Raw genomic sequence first — 27,132 nt, 5'->3', positions numbered from 1 at the left:
GAAGTCCTGGAAAACAATCCACTGCATCTCAGCAGTTGCCTGCGTTGCACTTAACTTACTTTTCCTAACCTGTAGCATAAACTTTCTCCAAAGGGCAAGGAGACACAATCAAGAGTATTAAGCTAACCTACGTGGTCCAAAATCTTTGGAAATAATCCTAGTAATGAGGAAACTAATGGGATACCCCATAGCCAATTAGCAGAGTTTCAAAAAGAATATGGGAGTTTAACTCCTCCCTTCCCTCAGTGGCATCCCACAATAACTAGCAAACACTTCCCAATATAGCACGACAACAGATGATAGTGCTGGGAACTCTGGTACATTCCTAACGGGCCTTGCACCACAATCAGCACAGCATGGCAGCAAAATTGCATGTGTCTTTAACCCAGTGCTGCATTACCAAAGTGGAAGTTCTCACATGGACAGCTACGCAATTGGGGATAAAACCAATACTGAAAGACCACTGATAGATTTTTCTAGTGTAGACAGGGCCTGTGATATTGTGATATTATGACAAGCTCCTTATTCAGGAAAAAAGGGCAGATTTTCCTAGCAAGCTGAAGGTGGCAGCTTGAATGCCTCTGATACCTCCTGATCATCCTAGACTCAGGGTTGAGTCAAACAGGATCCAAGGCTTAACAGCTCCTTGGAAAATGGGGAGGAGGGAAGAATGGGTGGAGGAGAGAGTCTCAGCAAGTTCTTACAAGCATTTTCCTCTTCCAGCCAGCATTTCTGTAGCCTAGATTTAGGTTCAGTGCACCACTTTTCATCATACAAAGGCCACTGCAAAGCTGAATTAAATCTTGCTGGAGTAAAGTTCTATTGAGCCAAACAATCTTCCAGAGCATCTCAGTACAACAGTTCTTGCAGCTATATCCCATATACAAGTGTAAGTCCCTATAAGCATTTGACGTTCTACACAATATTAGACATTGGAAAACATACACTCTCTAAAGGCATAAATGGACACAGTATATTCCATAACTATACAATAAAACAAGATACACACAACAGAACACTGTATTTTGTTGCAGTATATAATACAGTCCTCTCACCTCAAATAGATACAGCAAAGTCAGATTTCTGGGAGAAAAAGAAGGAGAACTCACATGGTCGGAAAAAGTTTTCCGAAGTAGTAGCTCTCAACCTTTCCAGACTGTACCCCTTTAAGGAGTCTGATTTGTCCTATGTACCCTCAAGCTTCATCTCACTTAAGAACTACTTGCTTACAAAATCGGACATAAAAATACAGAGTTTCATAGCTAGGGATGCTAGTGTGTACCCGTTAATATGATTAACCGATAAGCCTGGGCTCATTGATTAATCCTAACGGTTACACGCAGCCTCCACCCCTGCCCCGTCCCCACTGCTGCTTCTGTGCAGAGACAGCAGCATGGGAGGGAAACATGCAGGAGCCGATACATGCGGGAAGCCGGCTTTCAAGGACTGCTCCCCTGCATATAAATGTGTAACTGCTAACAAATGCAGTGGTTACACGTTTACAAAAATAAGCATCTGTTAACATCCCTAGTCATAGCCAATATTACTGGAAAATTGCCAACTCTCTCATTTTTACCAGAAAATTATAAAATAAATGAATTGGAGTATAAATAGTATGCTTCAGTGTACAGCACAGAGCGATATAAACAATTGTATAAAATTTTAGATTGCACTGACACTGCTAGTGCTTTTTACATAGCCTGTTGTGAAAACTAGGCAAATACGTAGATGAGATGATAGATCACCTAGAAGACCTCGGTGTAACCCTAGAGGTGCATATACCCCTGATCGAGAACCTCTGCTTCACAGGATGACAGAACTCTAGCTCAGATCCCATGATGCCTATTACTGTGCCCTCAGGACTTTCCTTGGAAGTAATATTTATTGTTATCCTGATAGTCAACGGTTACAGCAGCAGCAAGTGTTAGCTCTCCTTCGGACACATACCTGTAAGTCATTGACCTCAGTGGCAACATCTGCATTTTCTGCTTCTCCGCTCTCCTCCTCCTTCACTGTGAGCTCCAAAGGGACCGTCTGCTCCCGCCAAACCTGGCCTTTTTGTGTGGCAAACTGCTCAAAGGCCTGCTGGCAGGACATGCGCTCCTTTTCAAATACCACCTTTTTGGTCCGTGGAACCACATAAAGCATGGGAATAATGGGTCGGGGCTTAAAGTCTTCCTCCTCGCTTGGCACCTCTGATGGCTGGACGACGTTGAGGGGAACAGAGGGTAAGCTCTTCTCTGCTGTGGCTGATGCTGGTGCTGCTACGGGAATCAGTGGCCTTGCTGCTGGTGCCTCTTCCTCTGCAGGTGGCTGCTGCGGCTGTGGAGGTGGTGGCGGCTGCTGCTGTGGCTGCAGAGGAGGCTGAGGTGGCTGCAGGTGGTGACTGTGATGGTGGTGATGCTGATGATGAGAGTGCTTCTTCTTTCTCTCACCTTTTACTTTTGGAGGACGGCCTTTTACCTTGGTGTCTCCTGTTAAAGAAATGGGCAAGAATCAATGTCACATGCTGAAATGCCAGGACATATTTCACCTTCCGCCATGTACAAGGCTGTTTAAGGTTGGACACAAAGCACTGAATTAATAGGACAGGCAGTAGAAACCCCACCGTCTTTGGAACAGCTGAAACACAAGCATTGGCAAGGCAGGATACATCATGCTGTCCCTCAGCTCTGACGTGCAAGAACTGGCTATAGAAATCAGAACTTCATTTTGTCAATCTTTGTCCTGCCTGCTGAGACTACCAACATGAATGCTGTGTGGAATGGAAGACACCTGTCCACCAGAAACTGAGGAGAGCTCCTAGGTTCATATGCATATTGCATTAACATATGTGATTTACACACCACCAGTCACCAGCCCAGGCAGAAACAGGGTTGTGAAGGTAACTGGAATTCTGACCCTGGAACCCAGCTTGCCTGAGTTACAGCACTGCAATAGAAGATTAAACACAGTTTTACACATTTCCCTCGCTAGCTGTTTCACATGGTTTCTCATTTGCTTTACTCTTCAGTGGGGAAGGGAAGACTAGCAGAAGACATGTAGCAATGTCAGGAAAGCCTTAAGGAAGCATATGAAATCAGGCACTGAACACAGAATCATAGAACTGCAAAGAACCATAAGAGGTCATCAAGTCCAGTCCCCTGCCCTCAAGGCAGGACCAAGCACCTTCTAGACTTGGCAAGTGTTTGTCTAACCTGCTCTTAAAAATCTCCAGTAACAGAGATTCTATAACCACCCTAGGAATTTATTCTAGTGGTTAACCACCCTGACAGGAAGTTTTTCCTAATGTCCAACCTAGGGATGTTGGCATGTAGTCATTTACATGATGAATCGGTAAGCCCGGGGTTATCAGTTAATCCTAATGACTACATGCACGCACGCACACAAACCCCTACTGCTGCCTCTGCATCAGAGGCAGCAGGGGCGCACGGGATCTGGTGCTCATGGGGAAACAGCTTTTAAGCTAGCTCCCTGCGTATGCTGGCTCCCGTGGAGCTGCTTGCTCCATCCTCCTCTCACCTCCCACAGAGGCAGCAGAATGGGGGGGGCGGCTTTTAAAGAGTACCAGTTCCCATGGAGAAAGCCTCCCCGCCCCCACTGATAGAGAAGCAGCAGTGCAGGGGTTGAGTGGAACAGTGGGAAGCTGGAACACATGGGAAGCCGGTTTTCATTATATCTACATACTGTCATATCTCTCTTACAAAGCAATGGCAGCGCACAAATTCCTTGGGCAACGAGCTGCAATATTTTTCTACGTAGATGGAGACCACCCATAAAACTGAGACCTTCTTGCCTCTCCCCCCACCTTTCCTCCCAATATAATCCAGTAAAATGATTAGGCCAATTTGATTTCAGAGCATTCCAGAAGAGTCATGATTAAAATGTCTCCTGGGCTTTGGTGAGTGTCTCCAGGTCACGATGGAAGATATCTTGACTGTTTCTCTTATTACATATGCAATGAATTATGTTCCCTATGTCCAGCCCTCCCCACACTTCATGAATAGAGCTATCAGTCCTCTCAAAGGAAAGTAAATAATAGATGGTCCATAGACAGATGCCAGCCCACAATTTGTTGAATAAAAGATTGTTTTTCAACTAGAGCTGCTAGGACTGGATGACTCTGTCACAAAAGGTCACTCTCCATACTAATAGGATGGGGAAGGGAGGGTGAAAACCACAACACAGAAATGAGATGGAGAGGGAGAAAATGTTACTCTAATAACGAAGGTTACCAACCATCTCTCCCGCTCAGAAACTGCCATTTATAAGAGTAGCAAAACCCACAGACCAGGCTTAACCTGCTGCAGAAAATCAGATAAGCTGCCACTGAATAATGTGATACTCTGTAAAAAGGATTAAACCCAGAGTACGATGAAGCTATAAGAATCCCTGCTGACGTCTTAAGTGGACATCTAAATCTGGACATTTCCCAGGAGCGCATGTTCTGAGGGTCTTATTTACACTAATTTATAGAAATGGCAACGAGGCCAGCCCAAATAGTAGGTGTTGTATTTGTGTAAGCAGCACTTCAGATAAACTGGTCTGCAGTATCACACACAGAAAGGAATACTGAATTTCCTTAGAGAAACAAACACATGGAATGAAAGTCAAATTGGATTTCTCCTCAGTCACACAAGAAGAGATCGTGTTTACTCTCTATACACTGAGAGAATTCTTTACACTAGCAACAAAATGAAAGTCATTCAATAGCTTTGTTGACTTCCAAACAGGCTAATTTGACAGCAGCTGGTATTCAGGCCTATATTTAAAAGTTTAAATGTTAAGACAACAAAGAATGTAGCTTACAAATGTATTTGCAAAAGGTGGTAAATATCCAAAACCAGAAATCAAGGAATTGGGAGTTCTGAAGGGGAAAATCTGTTAATCAGGTCTACTTAGTGATGTAGAAGAGAGCTGTATTTTTAAATCACTATCTTTTCACTATGATGGGTTAGAGATTGGGAAACCCTGAGCTATTCATTCATTGAAGGTGAATCCAAATAGCAAAGCAAGAAGACATGAGGACTGAAAAATCCATAGTAGTGCCATTTTCAGAAGGGAGGAAAGGGAGCTGGTTGGGGCAGAGACAGGTAGAAAACGTACCCCAATTTCAATGGAAATTACAGGCGCTTTGTAGTTCCGGAAAAAAAATCAACCTGCTTACATGGGAGTCTAACTTTAGGCATCCAAATCTGAACACACTGCAGAATACTGACTTCATCTGTTACTCAGAAACAACTATAAGCCCAAATATCTGCACTGGCACAGAAGACTCCAGACAGACATTAACAGCAGCAATTCAGGCCTAGCTATAGCTGAAAGCTTTTTATGTTGTTAAAGATACAATTTAAAGAACTGTAACATGGACATGTCAATCTAGCAACAGAGCAATCATAAAACCATAATAGACCAGAACAGTGTGAAAAGACTTTCTAGGAGTCTTGAAGACTATTTCATCATCACATCCCATTAATTCTAAGCTTCATTTTCACTTTCTTAACTCCAATTCATTATGTCTTGCTGTGGAGTCCACACCATAAAACATTCCTCTCCACCCTTTATTATTACACTCTTCAAATTATTTGTGGGGGAACCCAACGGGGTTAAACTTGCAAGCTAACACAAGCTGGAAGTTACACAAGAAAGGCACACTCAGCACAATGGGAAAGGAACACCCATCAGCCACCTGCAGTCAAATAAAGCACAGCTGACTCTCTAAGGAGCAAGTCATAGCTAGCATGAAATCCGATACAAGAACAGCTCTCATTCTAGCAGGAGTGTCTGTCCAAAAGGATGCTAGTAAGTGATCTGAAACATCTTCTTGGTCAGCACTACCTTATAATTTTGATTTGGTATCAAGACAGGATTGTGTTTCACTTTGACAGGACCATGTTGTCCTAGGAACTTTATTTAGGCACCCCCAAACAATGCTGGAGGAAAATAGGGTGACGCTCACAGTAATGTCCTACCAACAATAAAATAATTCAAGATGATATGTCTACTGTATCCTTGACTGAACTATAGCATTCAGGTAGTGCGGGGTTGTCTAATCAGTTTATTATATATGAAACATGCCTTAGGATTAATATGGTTGCAGTTAAAGATGATGACACAAAGTGGTGAACAATAAAATACATAGCTATTCTCTTCACACTTAGGGTCTCATTGCTTATTTCCATGTGAAAAGACGGAGCCCTCCCGTAAACCACAGGAGTCAACGTGCCAGCCGTGCAGCACAGTTAACATGCACAACATGGCAGACAGCACCTGTTGGCAGACACATTACATTCAATCTAACTCATTTAGAGAGAGGAGCAGAGCTGAAAGACTCTCTCCATAACTTCCAGACACAAGGAAATCTACTAAGAAATTCTGAACGCATTGATACTGAAATGATAAATTACAAACATAAAGCTTAGTCATAAAAAGCAAAGAGAAAAAACTGTCAAGTTTCTGGGTGAGAAACCCTTAAAACCACAGCTATTAATATTCAAGAAGTCCAAATCAACAACATGAAACAGACTTATTTCTTGAAAGCTGCCAGTGATCTCTGAAGAATCCTACTCTCCCCCCCGCCCAACTCGCTTTGCTCCTCTTTTCTAAGTGGAAAATCCCTTTATAACCAGAATAAAAATCAAAGCAAAATGAGGAAGCACGAGTGGGGAGGAGGATAAAGGAAAAAGGGGAGAAAATATACAACTAATTGCTCAGGTCAACCAGGTGCTCACCTCCATACTCCATACAGACTTCAACAGTAAACAAAGGAAAACTGAATTTAGTTGAAATCTGTATGAAGCCTGAGGATGAGAATGCAGACCATGCCATGCAAGAGAACTGCATAATCAGATGTGTTTAAAGCCCTAAGAATCTGCATTAAGATACTTACCCCACTGCTGAAAACAGTTATCAGTACAGTGTCCCACAAACTGCAAAGACGACAAGCTGCTTGTCACCTTTTCTGCAACAGTGCCGGAAATGCCGTTTGCTGTTTCTAAACTAGTCGTTTTAAACACCAGAGATAAGTGTGTGATTTAAAAAAATCTGTTTAACTAGAACACAGCCATTCTTTCTCTCCTCTCCTCTCTAGTGTAAGAATCTCAGATCTGTCCCTGTCACTTATATCCAGCCTCCCATGAGGCATCAGCTTATTCAAGCCATTTACTAACAAGCAGTAACTGTTACATTTGTACATGAGCCAAGTGTATGGTTTAATGCACTGTTGGCATTTTCAAGATGGAGTGATGGAAAGTACCTATTCATGCTGTGCTGCTCTCTCTCCATATGCCAATATCCTACCTTTCTTATCTTCCTCGCAGCAGGAGGAAGTGCTGTCTAGTTGACAGAGCATGGGACTACATCAGGAAACAGGTCTTTCACAGACTACCTGTGTGACACCACTCACCAAGACGTTTAAAGCTCTGCTGCCTCAGTTTCCCCCAAATTTAATTGGGAATCATAATGGGATATACATAATATGAAGATGAATTCATTAATGTTTGTTGAGTGCTTTAACAGTTCCTCAAAGGCAAGTGAAGGAAAAGCTCACCTGCAGCACGAACTGCCACACTCCATACAGCGCTGAGACAAAGTGCTTTAGTGGCAACAGAAAGGGCCCCTAGGGGAAAGAGTTACAGATTTCTAAGGTGTGCCTGTGTGGGCACGCACCAAGAATTTGAGGCCCGCCCACCTTCTCGGCAGGGCTGTGCGGTGGCTGCTCAGCTGCTCCGGGCCTGGACCTGTGGGGCCACATGGCAGGCAGCAGCTGTTCTGGCAGCCCCAGTGGCCCTGGCTTGGACCGGAGTCACGTGGCAGGCAGCAGCCACGTAGTGGGTGGCAGCTGTTCCGGGGACCCAAGATGGGGCCAGAGCCAGAGCCACGTAGAGGGCAGCACCTGATCCAGTGGCCCTGGCTGCTGCCAGAGCCACGTAGCAGATGCCAGCTGTCCCACCAGCCCAAATTGGAGCCAGAGCAATGTGGCATGCAGCAGCTGTTCTGGTGGCCCTGGTCAGGGCCAGGGCCGTGTGGTGGGCAGTGGCTGTTTCGGCAGCTCCAGCCGGGACCGGAGCTGCATGGCAGGTGGCAGCTGCTCTGACACCCAGAGCTGTCATAGCTACAGCAGGAAGCCACCTCCTGTTTCTGCTGCTGTTGGCTGTGACCTGGGAGTGGGACGTGGCAGTGGCCAAGGAGTTCATGCTGTGCAACCTGCCAGAGACAGGTGAGAGCAGTCAGTGCCTCACCCATACTCCAGAGCTAGCGCGTTCACGTGGTGCTGCCCACTCCAGATTGAGCTGCCAGTTTCTGGCCTCGCCCCTGGCTGCCCCCTGCCACAGACACTCCCCCGAGACAGTAGCTGCCAGCTCATCCTTTGGCCCGGGGCAGGGAGATCGGGACATGGGGCTGGACTGGCAGTGAGTGGCCCAACACTAAGGGCTGGAAGATACAAGGGAGCCTAGTAGCAAAAATAAATCATAATCAACAGATGTTCTAAGCTCCTTGGGGGCAGGGACCCTGCTGCCTCTGTCTCTCCTGTGTGCTGTCTAGTCCCAGGTTTGCTTTGAAACTTAATCCCTAAAATGTGTTGAGCTGGCCCTCAAATGTTAATGGAAAGAATGCTGTAAACACATGCCGCCTTCCCTGTCTTCTTCTCCTGCTAGTTCATCCCTTGTGCATTTCATAACCCCACTGTGCCAAGCCATTAGTTGGAGCTGAAGACACCCTGTGCTGGTTGAGGGGAAGAATAGCGCTGCCTAAAAATTGATGGGTGCTGGGGACAAAAATACCTGAAATCTTTCTCCTGAGGTTTGATTTCTTGTGATTTGTGCAACTATTTATTACTGATGTTGTGTAGCAACGTAGCACTGGCCTTTAAGAAAAACAGCTTATTGTTCAAACTTTGCAGGTATGCGTGTGGGTGGGTCTTTTTACCTTACCTGTAACTTAAAGCATGACACAGTACATTGGCACTTAGGGTCAGCCACAATTATAAGGATGCTTGGGTAAAAGTTCTGACTTAACAGCTCTTTCTATTCTTTGTGACTGGGAAAGGCTGTTTTAGTATCTTTATTCCATAACATTTAAACATATGAATATAGTATTTGTAAGTAACTGGGAGGTGCCACGGAGCCACACATCTGAACAAGTGCACATGACCTCAATATTGGTGCACAAGACAAAACTCACTCTGCTCAGGGGTGGAAAACCTTAGGGGGAACACTGTTCTCCAACAGTGTGCATCAACACATATCACGTGATCTAAAGAGAAACGCATCATTCAACAAGGCACACACCGTGCCAGACCTTCAATATACTTTCTCCTCGACATGGTGCCTCAAAGCCAAGGCTTTTAAAGCACTTTTAAAAAACTTCTCACACAATAATTCTGCAAGGCTAATAAATAACACATCCACTGAATGGCTGTGTAAAAAGCAGCCAGAGCGAGGTTAAGAGATTTGCCAACAAAACACTCTCAGAGACTGAATATCAGAACTGGGGAAAGCAGCCCTTTTCCTGACTCCCAGTTCCCTGACTAGATAACACTTTCTCTCCTGAAGCGAAGTTGGATCTGGGAGGATCCCAGGGACTTGTGCTAGCTGAGCTATTCAGAGAGAAATCTAATCTTTCCCCTCCACCAGATGGACTGGAGGAAAAAAGAAGCTCAAATGTCTGCCCTCACTCTCATGGCACAGATCAGCTTTATTTGCAGCCTCGGGGGTATCGAATATCCATGGAATTGCACAAACCATTCCTTTTCACAGGAAAAGTGTATCGAGTCATTCCTTTATGCAAAAAATATTCATCCTATAATGCATATTTTTACAAAACCAACAGATCTAGTAAAACTCCCTCGCACTGCCAAGAATGCTATTTGGCCAGCATTCTTAGAGGGAAAAATCAATTGCTTCTGCACATGACGACGTACTTCAAAAAGCACAGACTTAATAATGCGAAGGACCCCGCAGATTGTTCAAAAATAAGCAACGCTAGATACGTTACTTACAAATGCATTCTGGAGACAGTTTGTCCCTGTTCTGTGTTTAAACAATATGCCATCAGTGAATACTTACCTTCTCCCCCCTCAGTCACTTTGCTTCTCTCCTCTTCATCTAGGTCTGGCCCTCTTTTCAACTCCTCCTTCATTTTGACTTCTTCCAGGGCAGTCTCCATAGCTATGACTTCCCCAAGAGACTTCTGATCTTCTGTTTTATGCCTTCTAGGTTGACTTCTTTTTCTGTGAGACCTGGAGGGGCAAAAATAATGTTTCACATAAAGAAACAGCCTTCAGTTCATAAATGATTACCATCTTCCAAAGGGCTCAATATAGCAAACAATCTTCCTGGGAGAGCAAACACAGAAAGGCTAACTACAGCCTATGCAGACATTTAAAATAGAGCAGACAATAGAGCAGACATTTAAAATTGAATAGGTAAGCCTGACAACATCTAAATTCATTCCCAGGAGCCGTGAAAGACAATTAATTTGAGGAGTCTCTAAGGCTCCCCAAGAAAGCTTTCACCGTTATTAATGTAAACTGATGCTACGTAGTTACAGTAATTTTAAACCACATTTTAAATCTAACTTTTTTGCACAAATTCTGCACATTTTCTATGGAAGTAGAGGAAAATGGGCCATATTTTGTTCTTTGCCTGCAGTCCACTTTTTCTTTTCTTTTCTTTCTAGATGTCTGTCTGCCTCCTTACAGAAATCAGAGTATTCTGCAAAGGAACATAATCCAGCTGTCAGGCACTACCAACCACTGCCAATATATTCAAAAGCAAGGCACAGACAGCCTAGGGCACGTCAACACAGACAATCTATACCTTTTTGAGAAACCTGATCCAAAAGCAGGACAACTGACAGGGTTCAAGGGTGATGGAGAAGCAAACTAAAGAAGCACGTTAGCTATCAAGTATCAAGCTGACACTGATGGCCTAGTGGAGACAACACCCTGAGTGTGACATGGCCTGTTCATGAAGTCCAGGAGGGAGAGGATTGCAATCAGAGACTGTGAGGGGCGAGGGGACAGGAAACCACGGAGTCTCTGAAGTTTAAGAGCCACATTCCATTTAGTTTTTAAAATAGCATCTAAAATAGATCTCTGAACCCTGAGTCTGAGCCTAACAAAACCTTTATCAGCAGAGACTGATTCAAAGAGCTGTGATTTTCATCATTTTTAGCATGCAGAGATTTTCAAAAGTAGCAGCTTCCATATGGTGTCCCCATTCCATGCCATTGCATCTGCCAGCACATTACAAAGGAACGCAATGTCATCTATGACAACTCATCTGCCCAAGACTCTATGCTACGAGAGCCTGAATCCAGCTTCACATCCTCCGAACCTGTCCAGAAACTCAATTGCTAATTAGATTTGGAATAGAATGAAGTTAACAGAGCCCTTAATGAGGCAACAAATCAAATAAGGAGAAAAAAAAAATCTTGAGAAATAATGAATGATTAACACAGAAGAAAGTTGATCCACATGCACAGTAATTTATAATTGCTAGACTCTAACCATATGGCCACCATCTAAGTATAGATGTTAACTTCACACCTGCAAGACGCTCATTAACCAGAACATGCAGCTCAACCCAGAAGGATCAGCTTTTCTCCTCACAAAGATCCTAAAAACTTGCTACCTCCTCAGAGGGGAGAGAAATGAACACAATCCTGTTAGAAGTTAAATCTTCTGTAGCTGGTAAAGCAGAATCAAGTTTTCGAAGCTATTTGTATGAAAGGATGGGTTCTGCTCCCATTAGCAGTATAGCACAAAGGTTGCAATAGGCTGTAAAGCTTTAACTACTGGATGCAATAACTGATTCACAGTGCTCTGCTCCCTCCTTCTGAAGCTGCAGGGCTATAAACATGGAGAAACAGAGAGCACTCCCATCTGACGAAACGTCATTCCTGGCGTTACAAGTAGATGTGTTCATGTTACTAGAAGAAAGAGACTGTGTTACCTACCTGGATCTATTTCCAGTATTAGAAATGGTCAGACTGTCTGTGAAATCTGGTTAAAAGGAAGCAAAGGGCAGCGGGGGGGACAACTGACTTACAGGGCACCCTGGGTGGGAGGGGTGAGGGTGAGGGTTCTATGCTCCTGGAAAAGGGGGGCCTCAGGCAGAAGGGGTGCGCTGGGGGTAGCCAGTCTTCAGCGCCATCTCTTTCCTCTGGCAGCCCATAGAGCAGTAGCAGCAGCCCTAGGCCCATTCTCCCCACCGACCCCACCCCCCATCGCAGGCTTGGAAATGAAGGTGATCTTCCCATTAGAACGCTGCTTTGGAGAAATCAGGTTGTGGAGTCCCTAGCTGATTATGGTGTTTGAAAACGATTTGGAAAGAATGGAAAAGCCAAAAAGGGAGCATTTGTCTCTTTTGAAAAAAGATTTATTTCAATATGACTTAAGTTTGAACCGTGAAGTATTTGGACAAACTCACAGAACAAGATAAACTTCACCAGGTAAGAGACGCAGGGGTATTCAGGCAGAATTACTTCAGTCCAAGAGTTGTAAACATATTGGGAAGTAAGGTCACTGGATCAAATAACACATTACGTGTTAAACAGCTTGAAATGTGCATCAGAGTGATTTTTGAATAATCGGGGAAGCAATGAACAGGGTGGACAAAGGTAGGCAGGTCTCTTACAAAAGCCAAGGTCAACTGAGGGGCTTCAATGCTCCAAAGTAGGCTCTCACAGAGCAAGATGTGTATGGGGAACAAAGAGAAAGAAGGAAAGGAATAACACTTACCATTCGTAAAGTGCTCTGTGCCGACATTAACATTCACAACACACCAGGAAAGTGAGTATCATTTCCAATGTACACACAGAGGTTAAGTGACCTTGTTGAAGGCCAATAACTCAGTCACAGTTCAGAGAAAAGAACCCAAGAATTCTGACTACCAGACCATGCTGAGTTTCCTGAAGCTTAAGTCGAAGGAAGTGAGTGAAATTGATTTAGGAAGATTGGCTCTGAGGTAGAGCAGTAGTTAAGAAGCCAACTACCTGTAAAATTATTTCAACTGAAGTATTTTAGGACCCTCATATCAAATGAGCAGAGAATTTCCCACAACACTCAGTTCTCTGTAAAGTAGACAGGCTGATTATAGTATGCAGGAAAGCACAGAGCAGGATCAGATACTGTTTTTTAAAAGCTACCTAGATATTCTGCCAGAGTTATCAATTTAAATAAATTTCAGATGAAGTGGCGCCATCTCTGGAAAAGCTCTAGCACTGCACAATACTAGATAAGGGGTCAAAACCAGCCTGCACATTGCAGAGCAAGCATTGTGGGAAAGGAAATGATAGAGAGGTGAACAGGAGAGCATGCAGAAGAGCACGCGCACACAGGCTGTTTGGCTTCTATCTGGATACATAAACCTCTACAGTAATTCAATTTCCTCTTTATAAAGATTTTTCCTCTTAAAGAAAGCATGATGAAGGGAGAAACCATTCTCCTTCCAGATTCTGCTTGCTTCTCTTATTGGCAGTCCATTTATAAAACCTTCTAATCCAATTACACTTTTTGGAATGCAGCTGCTGTTTATTGGCATCCAGTTGTGTTGACCAATTAGCTTTAGCCACAATCAATTAACCATTATGCAAATACCCTGTCAGTGTAGCATCTTCACTAGCCTAGGTTTATTCAGTGATAAGGATGTGAAAGACAAGTCGACTATCCGATAAGCAAATGCTTATCGGATAGCTAGTCGACTAGTCGATTCTCCCTGCCTTGCTGTCTCTATCAGATAGAGGTAGCAAAAGGGGGTAGAAGAGGTGGCACTTCAAAAGGACAGCACCACACAGGTGAGCCTGGGCTCCAGGTGGCACTACCCCTTTGAAATGCCGAGGAAGCATTTCAAAGGGGCAGCACTGCCTGGATCCCTGGGTCAGCTGATCCTGGGCTCCATGTGGCATTTCCGCAGAACCCAGGATCAGCTGGGGACTTCCCAGCTAACCCCAGGTTCTGGGGAAATGCTGCACAGAACCTGAGGTCAGCTGGAGAATCCCCAGCTGATCCCAGGTTCTGCTGAAATGCCATGTGGTGTCCAGGATGAGCTGGCATGTCCCCAGCAGACCCCGGGCTCTGCGTGGCATTTCAAATCGGCAGCATAATGTGGAGTCAGGGGTTAGCAGGGGACTCTGAGTCCCCTCCTCCTCCACTCCCAGGCTCCTTGAGTGCGCTTCTGCTTTGAAATGCTACGCTGGGGACTCTTGTACATTTCAAAGTTGGCATGCTGCGTGCAGCCCGGAGTCAGCGGGACTTCCTGCTGGCCCCGGGATGCACCCGGTATTCTGCATTCCTCCTTTGAAATGTACAAGAGCCCCAGTAGGAATGCAGAAGTGCCTATCAACTAGTCAAGCAGAGATTCCATCGACTACTCAACTGTAAATTAACCATAATTTAACATCCTTACTCAGTACTAGAAGACTTGCCCCGCATTGCCCGGGTCCTTCAAGACAGGGGGCTGGCAGCGTAGGGGGGTGCAGGCTGAGGGCAGGGCCTTGGAGAGGGGGGTGGAGGGGAAAGAGGCAGTGGTGGAGGAAGTGAGAGTGAGGGTTGAGAGGTGCTCAGGTGGAGGTCCTATCCAGCAGGGTTCTCTCTCCCCCAGCCACCAGGGGTCTTCTGCCTCCCTCCAGCCCCTACAGAAACCAGGGGCCAAAAGCCAGGGGCGGGGGAGTTGGAACGGGAGGGCTATTTTCCTGGTCTGGTGACAGGCATGGTAGTGGAGACCCAGCCCTGCTGCCCCCAGTGGCCACTCTTCATATAGCTCCTCCCCTGCACTCACTGTCCCCAGTGGCCACTTTCAGTATTGCATCCCTCCTCTCTGCCTCCTCACTTTCCATGTTATGGAAAACAGTTCAATTCCCAGCACTTCCCATTTCCTTAGCACAACAAAACCCTGACCTTGGCTTTAAGTTAGTATAAGAGGAAGCTGCATACCAACTTTGGTGGCCCTAGATCTTACTGTTTAGGAGGAATTCTTGAACAAACAGACTCTCAGACGAACAACAGAGCAACATTCATAAAATACACAGATATCAGCTGTACAAACTAGAATGGGACAGACAAAACTCCTGAAAAACCTCTCTCCTAACAGAAGAAGATGAACACCAGTAGGAAATCAAACAGAGATAAAACAAAGAAGCCCCCACAGACAGTACCTGAAAACCCTCCATGGCTCTGGGATCAAACATAACTCAAAAATCAAACACGACTTTTCAGCTCCAGGTGAGGAGGTTAAGGACTAGCCAACTAGACGACTATCCGATAAGCAAATGCTTATCGGACAGCTGAGCTGACTAGTCGATTCCTCCCCTTGCCGCCTCTATCAGATAGAGGCAGCAAACGGGGGGAGTAGGAGAGAGGGTACTTCCAAGTGGCAGTCTCTGCGTTTCAAAGCAGCAGCATGCACGGAGCTGACCCCGGACTCCATGCGGCACTGCCCCTTTGAAACATCTCAGTGGTGTTTCAAAGGGACAGCGCCACACAGAGCCCATGATCAGCTTTGTGGAGCTGCCTCTTTGAAATTCTGGGTGAAGCCCGGGATCAGCTGGGGAGTCCCCAACTGTGTGATGCTGCCACTTTGAAACACCAAGCAGAGCCCAGGAGCAGTTGGGGACTCCCCAGCTGATCCCAGGCTCCAGCATGGCATTTCAAAGTGCTAGAACCCGGGATCAGTTGGGGAGTCCCCAACTGATCCTGGGTTCCATGGAAATGCTGCGTGGAGCCTGGGATCAGTCCCCAGCTGACCCTGGGTTCCACGCGGCATTTCCACAGAGCCCAGGGTCAGCTGGGGACTCCCCCAGCTGATCCCAGGCTCCAGCGTGGCATTTCAAAGCGCACAGAGCCTGGGGTCAGCAGGGGACTCCCCCGCTGACCCCACGCTCCATGCGGGCGCTTCCGCTTTGAAATGCACAAGAGCCTCTGCTGAGGACTCTTGTACATTTCAAAGCTGGCAGGCCCCTGGGCAGCCCAGAGTCAGCAGAACTTCCTGTTGGCCCAGGGCTGCATGCGGAGTTCCGCATTCCTCCTTTCAATGAGTTCCGCATTCCTCCTACAAGAACCCCTGTGGGCTAGTCAAGTAGTCTATGGAAATTCCATCAACTACTCAATTAGTAAGTTACTCGTTAGTTAACATCCTTAGCTCCAGGTGTTCAATATTAAGAACAGTATTACTGGAATAACAAAGATCTAGCCAACCCAGGAAAACATCTTCTGATTTAATAAAAACGAGTGACTGTTTACCAAAGAAAGAAAATAAAATAGGGGCAGGGCTCTTTGTGTGGGTAGATTAATGGCACTAGATGGCAATTTGTTTGCAGAGATAATTGATGTGAGCATGGGTGAAGCAGAGAGGTAGTTTGGACAAAAGGACAGAGAAAGTCACACAAGAGATTCTGGAGTGTGGCTCCACAGTACACAGAACAGGAAAAGCATCTTCCAATAAAGCAGCCTTAACTACAGCTGTTCAAATGACAAACAAAGCAGGCAAAAATTAAAAAGGTAATCAAGGTCCTGGAGGGTAGTGTAGAATTGCTTTCTTGCACAGGTTGTTGAAAAACCTTCACAGTTGTAAGCTATTTTAAAGTGAATTCTGAATATAAATCCAGTGTGGCAAATACAGTAGATACTGACAACCATCTAAAATCCAGCATCACAATGAGCTCAGCTCAGTCAGACATGTCGGCATTAAATGACCTGACAGGGATATTCGAAATTATGAAGAGATTTGATAGAGTGAAATGAGAAGCTGTTCCCATACTAGGATAAAGAAGTTTTAAAAACTCAGGGATACATTCAACAGTAGGAAGCTAGGAGTAGATTTGGAATCCAGGCCAAGCTATTTCTCTTCCAGAGAAGCAAACACGGAGATAATACGGTTTAGTTGAGACTAGAATTGGATTATATGAGTAGAGCACAATAAATGCACAGCACTGAAGTTTGAGAATGGAAAGCAGGAAGAAATGGTTAATTAACTCATTTCCTCCCACCAAAGAAAGCATGGGGCAGAACTAAATGGGTTTCAAATGTTGCTAAAGATGTCAGAGCCATCCTCTTGCTCTACCTGTTTATGCCATGCCTTGTGCCCTTAGTATCTGAGCCCCATCATCTTATCATCAGGGCCTTAGAATTGGGTTCTGTGCAGTCCAGCAGGCTGTTACTGAAGAGTTCAGTATTCCTTCTGCCACTGTTATAATGTTATTCCTTTTTCCTAATGGGGAACAGGGAAGCCAACAGGGAAGGAAAAATGGAAATTACATACCGGTAGCTTTGTTTGCTGTCCTCTTCTTCATCTCCCATCCTACAAAACAAGAGTTCAGTAGAGCAAAACATTAGAGTGCCACTTGCTAGGAAGGAAGCCAAGTCAAAATGACTATAAAGCACAGGAGATTTAGAGAGACACATGCTACTCCTTTTCCCTCAAATCATTTAAAAAGCATCCTAACAACAAACAGAATTAGGAGACACATACATATGTATAAAATAGCAATGGAGTATAAGTGGTGAGAGGAAATGAAGATAGGAGAATTACAAACAACAATTACTAGCATGTAAATTTTCCCCTTGTAGCATGGCCAGTCCCCAACCTACAAAACAAGATGCCATACAGCAAGCAAAAGTGATAAGGAGAAAGAACAAAATTTGGGTTTCATGAGACCACCAAAATCAGCCTTATAAAGCAAGGAAAGATCTAACCACTGAGGTGTCTGTGCACCATATAGTGACCCTACCTATAACAAAGGCCCTATCTCCTTACTAGTAAGTTGGATTTCACTACTGAGGCAAGGTTTTATAAGAAACAAAGTTCTGCACTCACTTAATTTACATTAAGGACAGAGAGTTCTATTAAATTAAATAGGAAAATACGCAGAGTCATCAGTATAGGAACCCAAGTGTTACTTATTTTGGCTTCAGGAGGAGAGTGAAAGGAAGTTTGTGATTGTGAAGTATGGATGTTAGCTGAAGTTTATGCTAAAATAATCTGTAGTACATAGCTGAAAATAAAATGTAAATTACCATCTCTTTCAGTTTTAGAGTTAACACCCAATTGAGATAAATAGAGCAGTTTATCCCTTGCAGAGCTATTGTTTCAGGATATCTGTAGACTCATGCAGACATCACCACATTAGTTTGCATTCAGCTCACATTTTAAAGGTTATTTTTACAACCATGAGCAACAAACTTTTTTTTAAATGAAATCTTAGATTCTGGAGTACAGTGCTCTGCCAAAGGATGGATTTCACAGCTGCAGAATTACAGCCTTCTGTAAATCAAGTCAACATCATCAGATACTACTTGGGTAGAGAGGTAACAGTGGCTCCAGAAGTATGTTCACTAACAGTCAACAAGGGAAATGCATTCACCTGTGTCTAGGCCATATTAATCTTGTAATCAATTACTGATTATTTTAGAAGCTATTAAATTATTCTTTAACAGAAGCAGACAAGAGCTTCTAGGTTACATATAACATAATATTATACTTCATTCCAATTACGATACGAAACCTAAATGCAGCAGTTGCTAAGACAAGGAACTAAATCTACATAAAAGTTCTACAAAAACAACAAGGAGTCCAGTGGCACTTTAAATACCCTGATAAATGTGTTAGCCTTTAAACACATTTATTAGAGTATTTAAAATGCCACTGGACCACTTGCTGTTTTTGCTGAAACAGACTAACATAGCTACCTCTCTGATAAAAGGTCTGGAAATTTTTGGGATAATTGATATTTTTGGTACTGAAAGATGCAGACAAATACCTAGTAGATTTTTTTTAAAGGCCTAAGCACATTAGGCACCTCATTCCCATCAAAAGTCAAAGCTAGAGAATCTGAGAACCTTAACTGGACAAGTGAAGCAAGGTCTTAGACTTAGCCTGATGGTACTTCATATTGGCTTTGCCCTCTGTGGCACCTCACTTTACAGGATTTCACCAAAAGCATACCTCATGTTCAATTTCTGACAGCAGACTTGTGCCGTACTGCTTATAGTTATGAACTAAACCTCCCCATTCATAAAAGGTGAAAGCTGGGGAAAAGCACAATTCCCCACAGCTCATGGGCAGTAAAGGCCCTGACAAGGAATCCCTGCCAGGGTTAATTTAAACTCCTTCTGGAAAAGCAACGCCACCAGGAAAACAAAACAAAAAACCTGGGGGATAAAGGCAGGTTGCTGAACTGGAGGTCTAGGACTTTGCTAACTGGGCACACTTTCCACATTGGTAAGAACCACCATTAAGGGTACAGATGAGTCTTCTGTCGCTGCTCAAAGTCAAAGCTGAACATTCACATGCTTCTTTTCTGTAGACTGGAAAACAAACACAGATAAAAAGGAGAAACGATATGCTTAAAGGTCCTTAGCATGGAGCGAAAGGGCAGTAGGAAAGGAATCAAGGATGCCCCCGAAGGGGGTCTGCAGGGTGCTGCTATAAAGGCCACCACACACACACGAAAGCTAAAAGAGAAGCACACCAGCAAGCCCACAGACTATGCAACTGTGCAACAGAGGGCAGGAAAATACAGAGGGAAAAGTGAAAGCAGGGACTGAGGGGCAACACAGAGATCTGAAACAACAGGACAGAAGCCTCCATTCAATAAAGAGGGCTTGGATTCTCTGAAGACAGTTACTTTCCTATTGGATAAATGAAAAGGAAGCTTGACGGTTACACCCTTGTTGGGGGAGAAAACCTTAGAATTACCTGAAGAAAATAAGAGTCATCATGGCTCCTGGGAGCCTTTAATCCCTTGGAAAGATAGCTAAGGTCTTGTCTACATGTGAAGTTGTTCCTGATTAACTCCATGTGTACACATGCCCTGAGAAATCAGCAACCGAGATTCGGTGATGGCTTGCTTGGGGAGAGGTTTGAATCCTGAGCTGCTCCTTAGGGATCTGAAGGCATCTAAGCCTTCCAGAGCAGTCCAGTGGCTACTTAGGCTGTATCAGAGGTTCTTACTCATGTTAACTACACCCCATAGAACAGAACAGACTGTGTCCTGAGGTGGGGAAGGAAAGGAGTCATCCACCTGTGGACTGGAAGTCTGAAACATTTGTAGGGAATCCAGCATCAAAACAATGCCACGTAAATTCTTGAAAGGTCATTTTTCTCTCTCCACTTCCTCTATTACTTTCTTTCGATAAATACAGAAACCAAACTAGACATAAAAGCAGCAAAAAACAGAGGACTCCATGCTTCTAGAAGAGGGGGAGGAGACTGAAGAAAATGTGAACGACACTGGCTAGATATAATTTTTGTTGTAGACAGTCTTTTTTTCCCCTCCTGCTCCATGGTACCATACTTACTCTATGGAATCTCATTTTTTGGGATGGGGACAACACAAGTTTGTATTTACAAATAATGTGTTTCCATAATATTTAAAAACTGGGGGGGGGGGGGGGGGGGGGGGGAGTTAAGCAACCAAAAGACATGGACTTAACTTTATAAATTCTGACAAAGTTTCTGGATACAAATTTTAAAATAGCATAATATTCTATTGTCAGTTTTATTAACTGGGAGAATAATAAAAAATGCAAGTAAAGACAAGACAATATTTCTGTGTCACCAAAACGGTCTTAGATGGCACAATCTCTTACTGCTAAAATTCACACTGTATGCTCAGGAAAATATTTTTGTCTTCCGTCAATTTAATTTTGGTCAAGAACTGTCAGATTGACCATATTCCTCTATCTGCAGAGTGGGTGCAATACATATTTAATTACATGGTCCTGCCACTGAGCTTCAAGGATCACAGAGATGGTTGGACTCTAGGACTGAGAAGAACAGAGGGCAAGAGGACCAGTAGTGATGTGGACTTCTGTCCAAAGAGAAAAGACAAAGCATAACTAAGGATCAGAGGTGTATTGGTGTAGGCTCAGCAGATTTTTTTAAAATAATTTTGATATATAATAATGTTTATTTTAAAGCATGTTTTCTATTTTATCAATTTCAATTTTCACAGTTGTGGGGAAATTATGGGTGGCTTCAGAAAACTATTTAATGATCGTAGGCATCAAGGTTCAAAAGTTAAGGATTCATAATCATGTGTTTTACTTGCCAACATAATATGTTAAAAATATACAGTCAATGTTCTTAAAATGAAACTTTCATTATCATCAACTGAAATATTTTGGTTGGTTAATGTGTGTGGTGTCATCAAGGATTATTAACATTTACCAATAAAATTCAAATCCTTCCAAACCTATCCAATCCTTCCAAACCTCTATAATGTGACAATATTAATAGTGACAATTTCCCTGAATTTCTCTAGTGTCATTCATCTAGGGCGCTTCACAAACATTAAGCCTCACTCTGGGAGGTAAAATAGTATTACACCATTCAACATGTGTAAAACTGAGGGTACGTCTAGACTACATGCCTCTGGCGACAGAGGCATGTAGATTAGGCTACCAGACATAGGAAAATGAAGCAGCGATTTAAATAATCGCCACTTCATTTAAATTTACATGGCTGCCGCGCTGAGCCGACAAACAGCTGATCAGCTGTTTGTCGGCTCAGCGCGGCAGCCATGTAAATTTAAATGACAGAGGCATGTAGTCTAGACGTACCCTGAGGCACAGAGATTAAGTAACTTGCCCAAAATGTCACAGAGAGCTAGAAACAGGAGTCCTGACTCCTGATGTACACATTAGAATACAACCTCTCTCCAGTTTAGAGAAGCTAAGATAATCCATTCGAAGCATGAGTTGCCCGAAAATGTCAGGAAGCAATCTCTCCCCATGTCTGTATTCTTACCTTACCAATCGCTGAGATGGGCTATATGGACCAGGTGAATTATGGGCTTATAATGGCTTGGTCTAAGAGATGCTAAGTACTGGCTACCACTGGAGATGGTGATTGAGATTCTGGACTCTGGGCTGTTAGAGGAGTTTAAACCCATCTTCTTACTTGCCTGCAAACTCCTCCCAGGAAATATCAATACGCTGAGCTATCACATGTCCCAAGCAGGACCTTTTTGACAATACTTGCCTTAAAATCCAGTTACTTTAGGAACCTTCTATCACAGTGACTGATGCAGCAAAATGCCAAGATAGATGAGAACCCACGAGCCCTAGGAATTTTGAGCATCTAGTGGATGCCATCCCCTCCTTACCTGCGGAGCAGCTTAGCTTTCAGCTCAGCCTTTGTCTCATTCCAGGCATCCAGCTCTGGGCTGGTCAGAGCTGTGGGTTTCATGTGGTCCAGAATAGCACTATCTTTCCCTTGTTTCCATAAGTTATAACGTTCTGGTTGTAGAACCCTTACAAAAACATCCATGGAAATCTTCACCATGTCTTTGCGGCAGGTGCACTAAAAGAGAATTCCAGATACCATGATCAGTCCAGTTTATCTGACAGTATGCCCAGCTTAGAGGAATTTCCCCCTTCCAGCCCCACTGTCTTTCCCCCCCTCTCAAAACAGGCTAACACTTTGCATATCTACTTTATATCGCCCCAGCCAATATAAGCCTTGGGAATTACTCCCGCTGCCCTTAGAACAGACAAGGCAGAGACTGTGCCAGCTTCCTAAACAGCTCTGCCAGTATCTTTCATCCTTAATCTGGTGAAACTTGAATAGGGTATTTGAGATCTCAGCCTCGAATTAATCTTTTTCCTGCCAACAAAATTACCAATTAGTGGGAGCTAAGGTAATGGGACGCTGATCTACTGAAACTGATTGAGATCAACGGTCATTAGATGGTAAGAAACTGTGGTTAGTATAGACCACGGTTTCCCAACCTATGGGTCAGGACCCAAATATGGGTCGCCAAGTGTCTCCCCAGCTAGCTCTGCCCACCCTTCTCCCCCCCATTTTTGAATTGCCTTGGGTCACCAAGTCTTCCTGAATTGTCAAAATGGGTCCCCATCTGGAAAAGGCTGGGATCCGCTGGTATAGACCTAGACAGATTTTGACCTGAAAGCTTGATGGTGAAAAATTCTACATCCCCATCATCCAACTGCCGGAGAGCACGTAACCCCTCAGGGCCATGTTTCCTAAATAGAAAAAGGCCTGAAAAGAAAAAAGCCTAATAGGTGCCACACCATACCTATTAAATGTTACATTCCTCTATCAAGATGACTGGTTTGGACAGAATCGTGCACAGGAAGTGGTAGCACAGAATCAAGGCCTGTTTATTGCTAGCACGGAGCAGGAATGTTGTTCAAACGTCCCCATCTACCAAAAGCTAACTGACTAATAGGCAGGAGTTGGGGGGAGGGGGAGGGATTGCACTGACTCCTCTGGATGCAGCTAATGACCAAGAGGTCTGCCTGGCAATCAGATTATTGAAAGAAGCTGAGCCCAACACAAATAGACTATGGTTACATGCAGCTTCCCTCCTCCCCCCTCCCAGAGCTGCCTCTATCAGAGGTACTGGCAGGGGAGAGCCTCCTCCCCCTGTGCAAATGTGTAACCACTAATATTTTCAGCAGTTACACATTTACCTTAATAAATGCATTTTAACATCCCTTATAAAAATACAAATGTGTATCAACTAGAGTGAACAACCAAACAGCCTGAAGCAAAAAAAAAAAAAAAAAAAAAAAAAAAAAAAAAAAAAAAGAACTGCTATTAATTTTGTCTGAATTTGATTACACTTCAACCTTGAGAATAAATGTATCCACGTGTTAAGGAAATTATTTTTAAAAGATGCGTAAAAGTGATTTATTATTCCTAAACAGTCACCACAATAATTAGATTCCCGATAGCTGGATAGTAACAGTTAAATTACCAGAACTGAACATCAGAGACAGAAACTTGGCTACGTCCACACAAACTCTGGTGACTAAAGATTGGAGGACTACTGCACTGAAAAACAATCTCTGCTCCTGCAGCTACAGAAGAGAGTGGTAGCTGTAATTGCAGGGGATGCAGAGGGGGAAAGAGCTGAGCAGATGGAAAGTAAGCAAGAGGCTAAACAGCAATAACTGACATCTAGTGGAAGCATCTCTGGACCGGGGGGGGGGGGGGGGAGAGAGAATTGTACCATTTTTGGGCTACCAAAACTGCATTAAAATTGACCTGTGGAACTATAAATACACATTTATTATTCTACGCAGCTGTGTTTTAGGCTGACAGATTTTCAACATGCCAAACCCATATGAGAGTCACGTATCTGCAAGTCCTACCCCTTGCAGAGAGAGTTCTCTGCCCCCAGCACTGAAGCACCAGAGCATGTACGCCTCTGTAAATTGCTAGCAAATCAGGGAATGTATATGTGTAATGGAGACCATGAGCTTCAGAAAACCAACTTAACACCCCTTGTGTGTTGTGTGTTCTCCTTTTCTGGTGCAGATGGCACCTTATTAGCTGGGTGCTCAGACAACCAAAACTCTTGTCTTGTTTTGCACTCATACTGGATTTCCATTCTGTTTTGTACTCAGAGGATGACGTAATTAGAGACATCTTCCAGGACTATATTTTTAAAGCTGTTTCACACCCACACTTCCCAAACCATCTGGTTCACATTTCTACCATTTTTCTTAGCAGAAATGCGATAAATTAGACAACGTATGGCTCTGCTCCTCCCCTTTCTTCTCTCATTTGTTACTAACAGCATTAAAATATTTATGGCCCTGAATGTGAAGCAGCAGAGAGAAGAAAGGTTTTCTGCAGAGCCTGCCAGAGGATTCCTCTCCCCCTTGCCACATTCTTGTTTTTCTTTTCATAAGGTTTGCTGGCCCCTTTCTGCTCTGCAACAAAGCACTGACTAGGGAAGCAGAAATAACCTGACTGTACCGAGAGGGAGGGAATATTTATGGCTAGACAATTTCCAGCAAACTCAATTCATTTAATGAAAAACAGTGCAGGAAAGAAAGGCTAGGAATGTAATTTGGCCAAGGAGTTGCCAGAATACAGATGGTGCACCATGCTCAGATTCCAGGCTAAGCAGAAGCATTCTGCAGTGTCTCCATCAATTTGTTGCGAGTGGCTTTCAATTGCTTTCCCTTAAGTAATTACAAAAGGCACCGGTGTGTTCTTGTGAGGTGGAACTTGAAGATGCACCCTACAGAGCAGATCACCAGTTGGTCCTAGAGACCAGCCCTTTTCCCCTTTGCAAAGTTCTAATCCAACAAAAAGCTGTACAGACTAGTAACATCTCCTCTCCTGCATCTGCCTTGGTACCAGCATGTGTTCAGCACACTAAGGTCATCTCCCTTCAGGGAATACAGAGCAAATATCGAGCCAGATGGGGTTAAGTGTTATGACTGCAATCACAGAAGTCAAAACAGGTAGCACTAACTCCCACAAGGCAAGGCTGCAAGCCCCAAAGGCTCAATGTGTAAAGATTGCCAGAAATTCACACACTGGGCTCTTTCAGGTCCAATTTATAGCAGTTGTTATTCTGGGAAGAGACACTGCAGGCTGCAGTCTCCCTGGCTTAACCTCCGCAATCCTGTACCATGCCAAGCTCTCCGCCTTCTGCACAAATCTAACATGATGTATGTTTATATTTCAATTTTAATTTTATTTTATTGCTTTCACACTAGCGAGCATGAATAATTTACACGCAGCTTCTCCCCTCTGGGGCCTCTTCCAGCTCGTGCAGTGATATTTCCTCAATCACTGCAATTGTGTCATATTCATGGTCCCACGATGGCCAAACAATTCTTCCCCCACCCCCTTCCCTCTGCCACAGCAGCATAATCCTGATTCAAGCAGCAAGTACTCTCAAAGCAACTGCAAATGAGGGACTGTGGTAGTGCAGGAGGCTGGCCCTAAATACAGCAGCTGCTCCTGCAGTTGAAACAGGACAAAGCAAGTCCATATTCTCCAGCTCCTATTTAGATAACTCACCCAATTCTAAACATCTTTGCCCTGCTTCCACACCATTTTACTCATTCCCTCTTTGCAAGTATCTACATTTGTTACAAACTCGACAATTTTTGAAGACAACTGACCGACCTACACACTCCCTCTTTCTACCCCCATTTATCTTTCCTCTGCCAGGAGGGACAAACAACTCTCTGAAGGGGAATTTAGCTCTGCCCTTTCATTTCTAATGGAAAAATTAGGAACAAATGGAGTTGAGGGGGAATTAAAGGAGGTTTGAAAGGGTCTCAAGTACTCTCAGAGCTCTGCGGACCTACTATGTTCCAACCACTGTATTTAAAAAAAAAAATGGAAAAGGAGACAAAGGAGGAGTTGGTGCCCTCTATATGACTTGTACTGCAGAAGCACTGATTCTGCTGTATGGATATTCCCCTTTATGATGCATTCAAGTATAAAAATGGTGACCAGATGAAGGAGCCAGACTGTTATACTTCCAATCTAGCTATGAATAAGAGGAGACCAACTTCTTCTCCATGATCTTCAGAAAAAGGGGTGCAGAAGATAAGGCCACATTCAGAATGGAGAAGAAATCACTCTTAACAGTTTCTCAGTTTTGTATCTCAGGTAAGCATGAACCTAGAAAAGGAATGCTGATCAATCTCCTTACTACTCAAAGAATGGACGAGCCCCCATTTGACACAAAGAGCTGGCATTATGTCTGAAGGCATTACACCTTCCTCAGAAGCCGTCCAACCATGCACTGAAGCCATGTGGATGCCTTCCTCTTTCTGCCCCTTAGTTACTGTTGCACATTCCAGTGACAGTGACAATCTCTTCACTGTCCCTCACATGTGGAGATACCAGACATCTCTTCAAGAAAACCCTCTCCTACAGCTGTTTGTGATCATTTAATCAATTCCCTGAATGTCTGTAATAGGTTGCAGAAAGCAGAGAACGGACAGCAAGTCCACAATCTCGCCCATCTCTGCCTCTCCCAATTCTCCTTGCTGGAGCGCTACAGTGGGATAAGTAGCACTGTTTAATAAGTGATGTCAGTAGAACTGGAACATGGATGACTTGCCAGGGATAGTAAAGAGAATATGCAACATGTGTATGCAACATGGGTACTAGCTCTTAATAGTTATGATGTATCTTCAAATTATAAAGTATAAATAGGATAGAAAATAAATTAAAATAATCTGCACATAAACAAAATGGGATAAAATAGTTCAAACAGAACTAGTCATGTTTAAATTAAGCTACTCAGAATTCTGAGATTTAGTGCCACACTACAGAGTTCAATTTGCTTTCCAAAAATCTGTGCTTTCAAATTAAAACATGTCTAGGTCAGTTAGCTACAATGCTA

General features: G+C 43.8%; 1 protein-coding gene across 2 annotated transcripts in view; it reads right to left on the bottom strand.

Moving 5' to 3' along the window:
• The window catches only part of KDM4B (lysine demethylase 4B), a 194,272-nt gene that overhangs the window by 38,643 nt on the left and 128,497 nt on the right, over window positions 1–27,132 (bottom strand). For both annotated transcript variants that reach the window (XM_075903063.1, XM_075903064.1), the window contains exons 9-12: window positions 22,108–22,304; window positions 17,262–17,300; window positions 10,068–10,240; window positions 1,948–2,474 (exon numbers count right to left, since the gene is read on the bottom strand). In XM_075903063.1, coding sequence (XP_075759178.1) covers window positions 1,948–2,474; window positions 10,068–10,240; window positions 17,262–17,300; window positions 22,108–22,304 — 936 coding nt within the window. The remainder of the gene's footprint in view (window positions 1–1,947; window positions 2,475–10,067; window positions 10,241–17,261; window positions 17,301–22,107; window positions 22,305–27,132) is intronic.

Source organism: Pelodiscus sinensis, chromosome 19, assembly GCF_049634645.1.
Source record: "Pelodiscus sinensis isolate JC-2024 chromosome 19, ASM4963464v1, whole genome shotgun sequence".
NCBI lineage: Eukaryota > Metazoa > Chordata > Testudines > Trionychidae > Pelodiscus > Pelodiscus sinensis.
The sequence above is the reverse complement of the archived record's forward strand: the minus strand, read 5'-3'. Positions and strand labels throughout refer to the sequence as shown.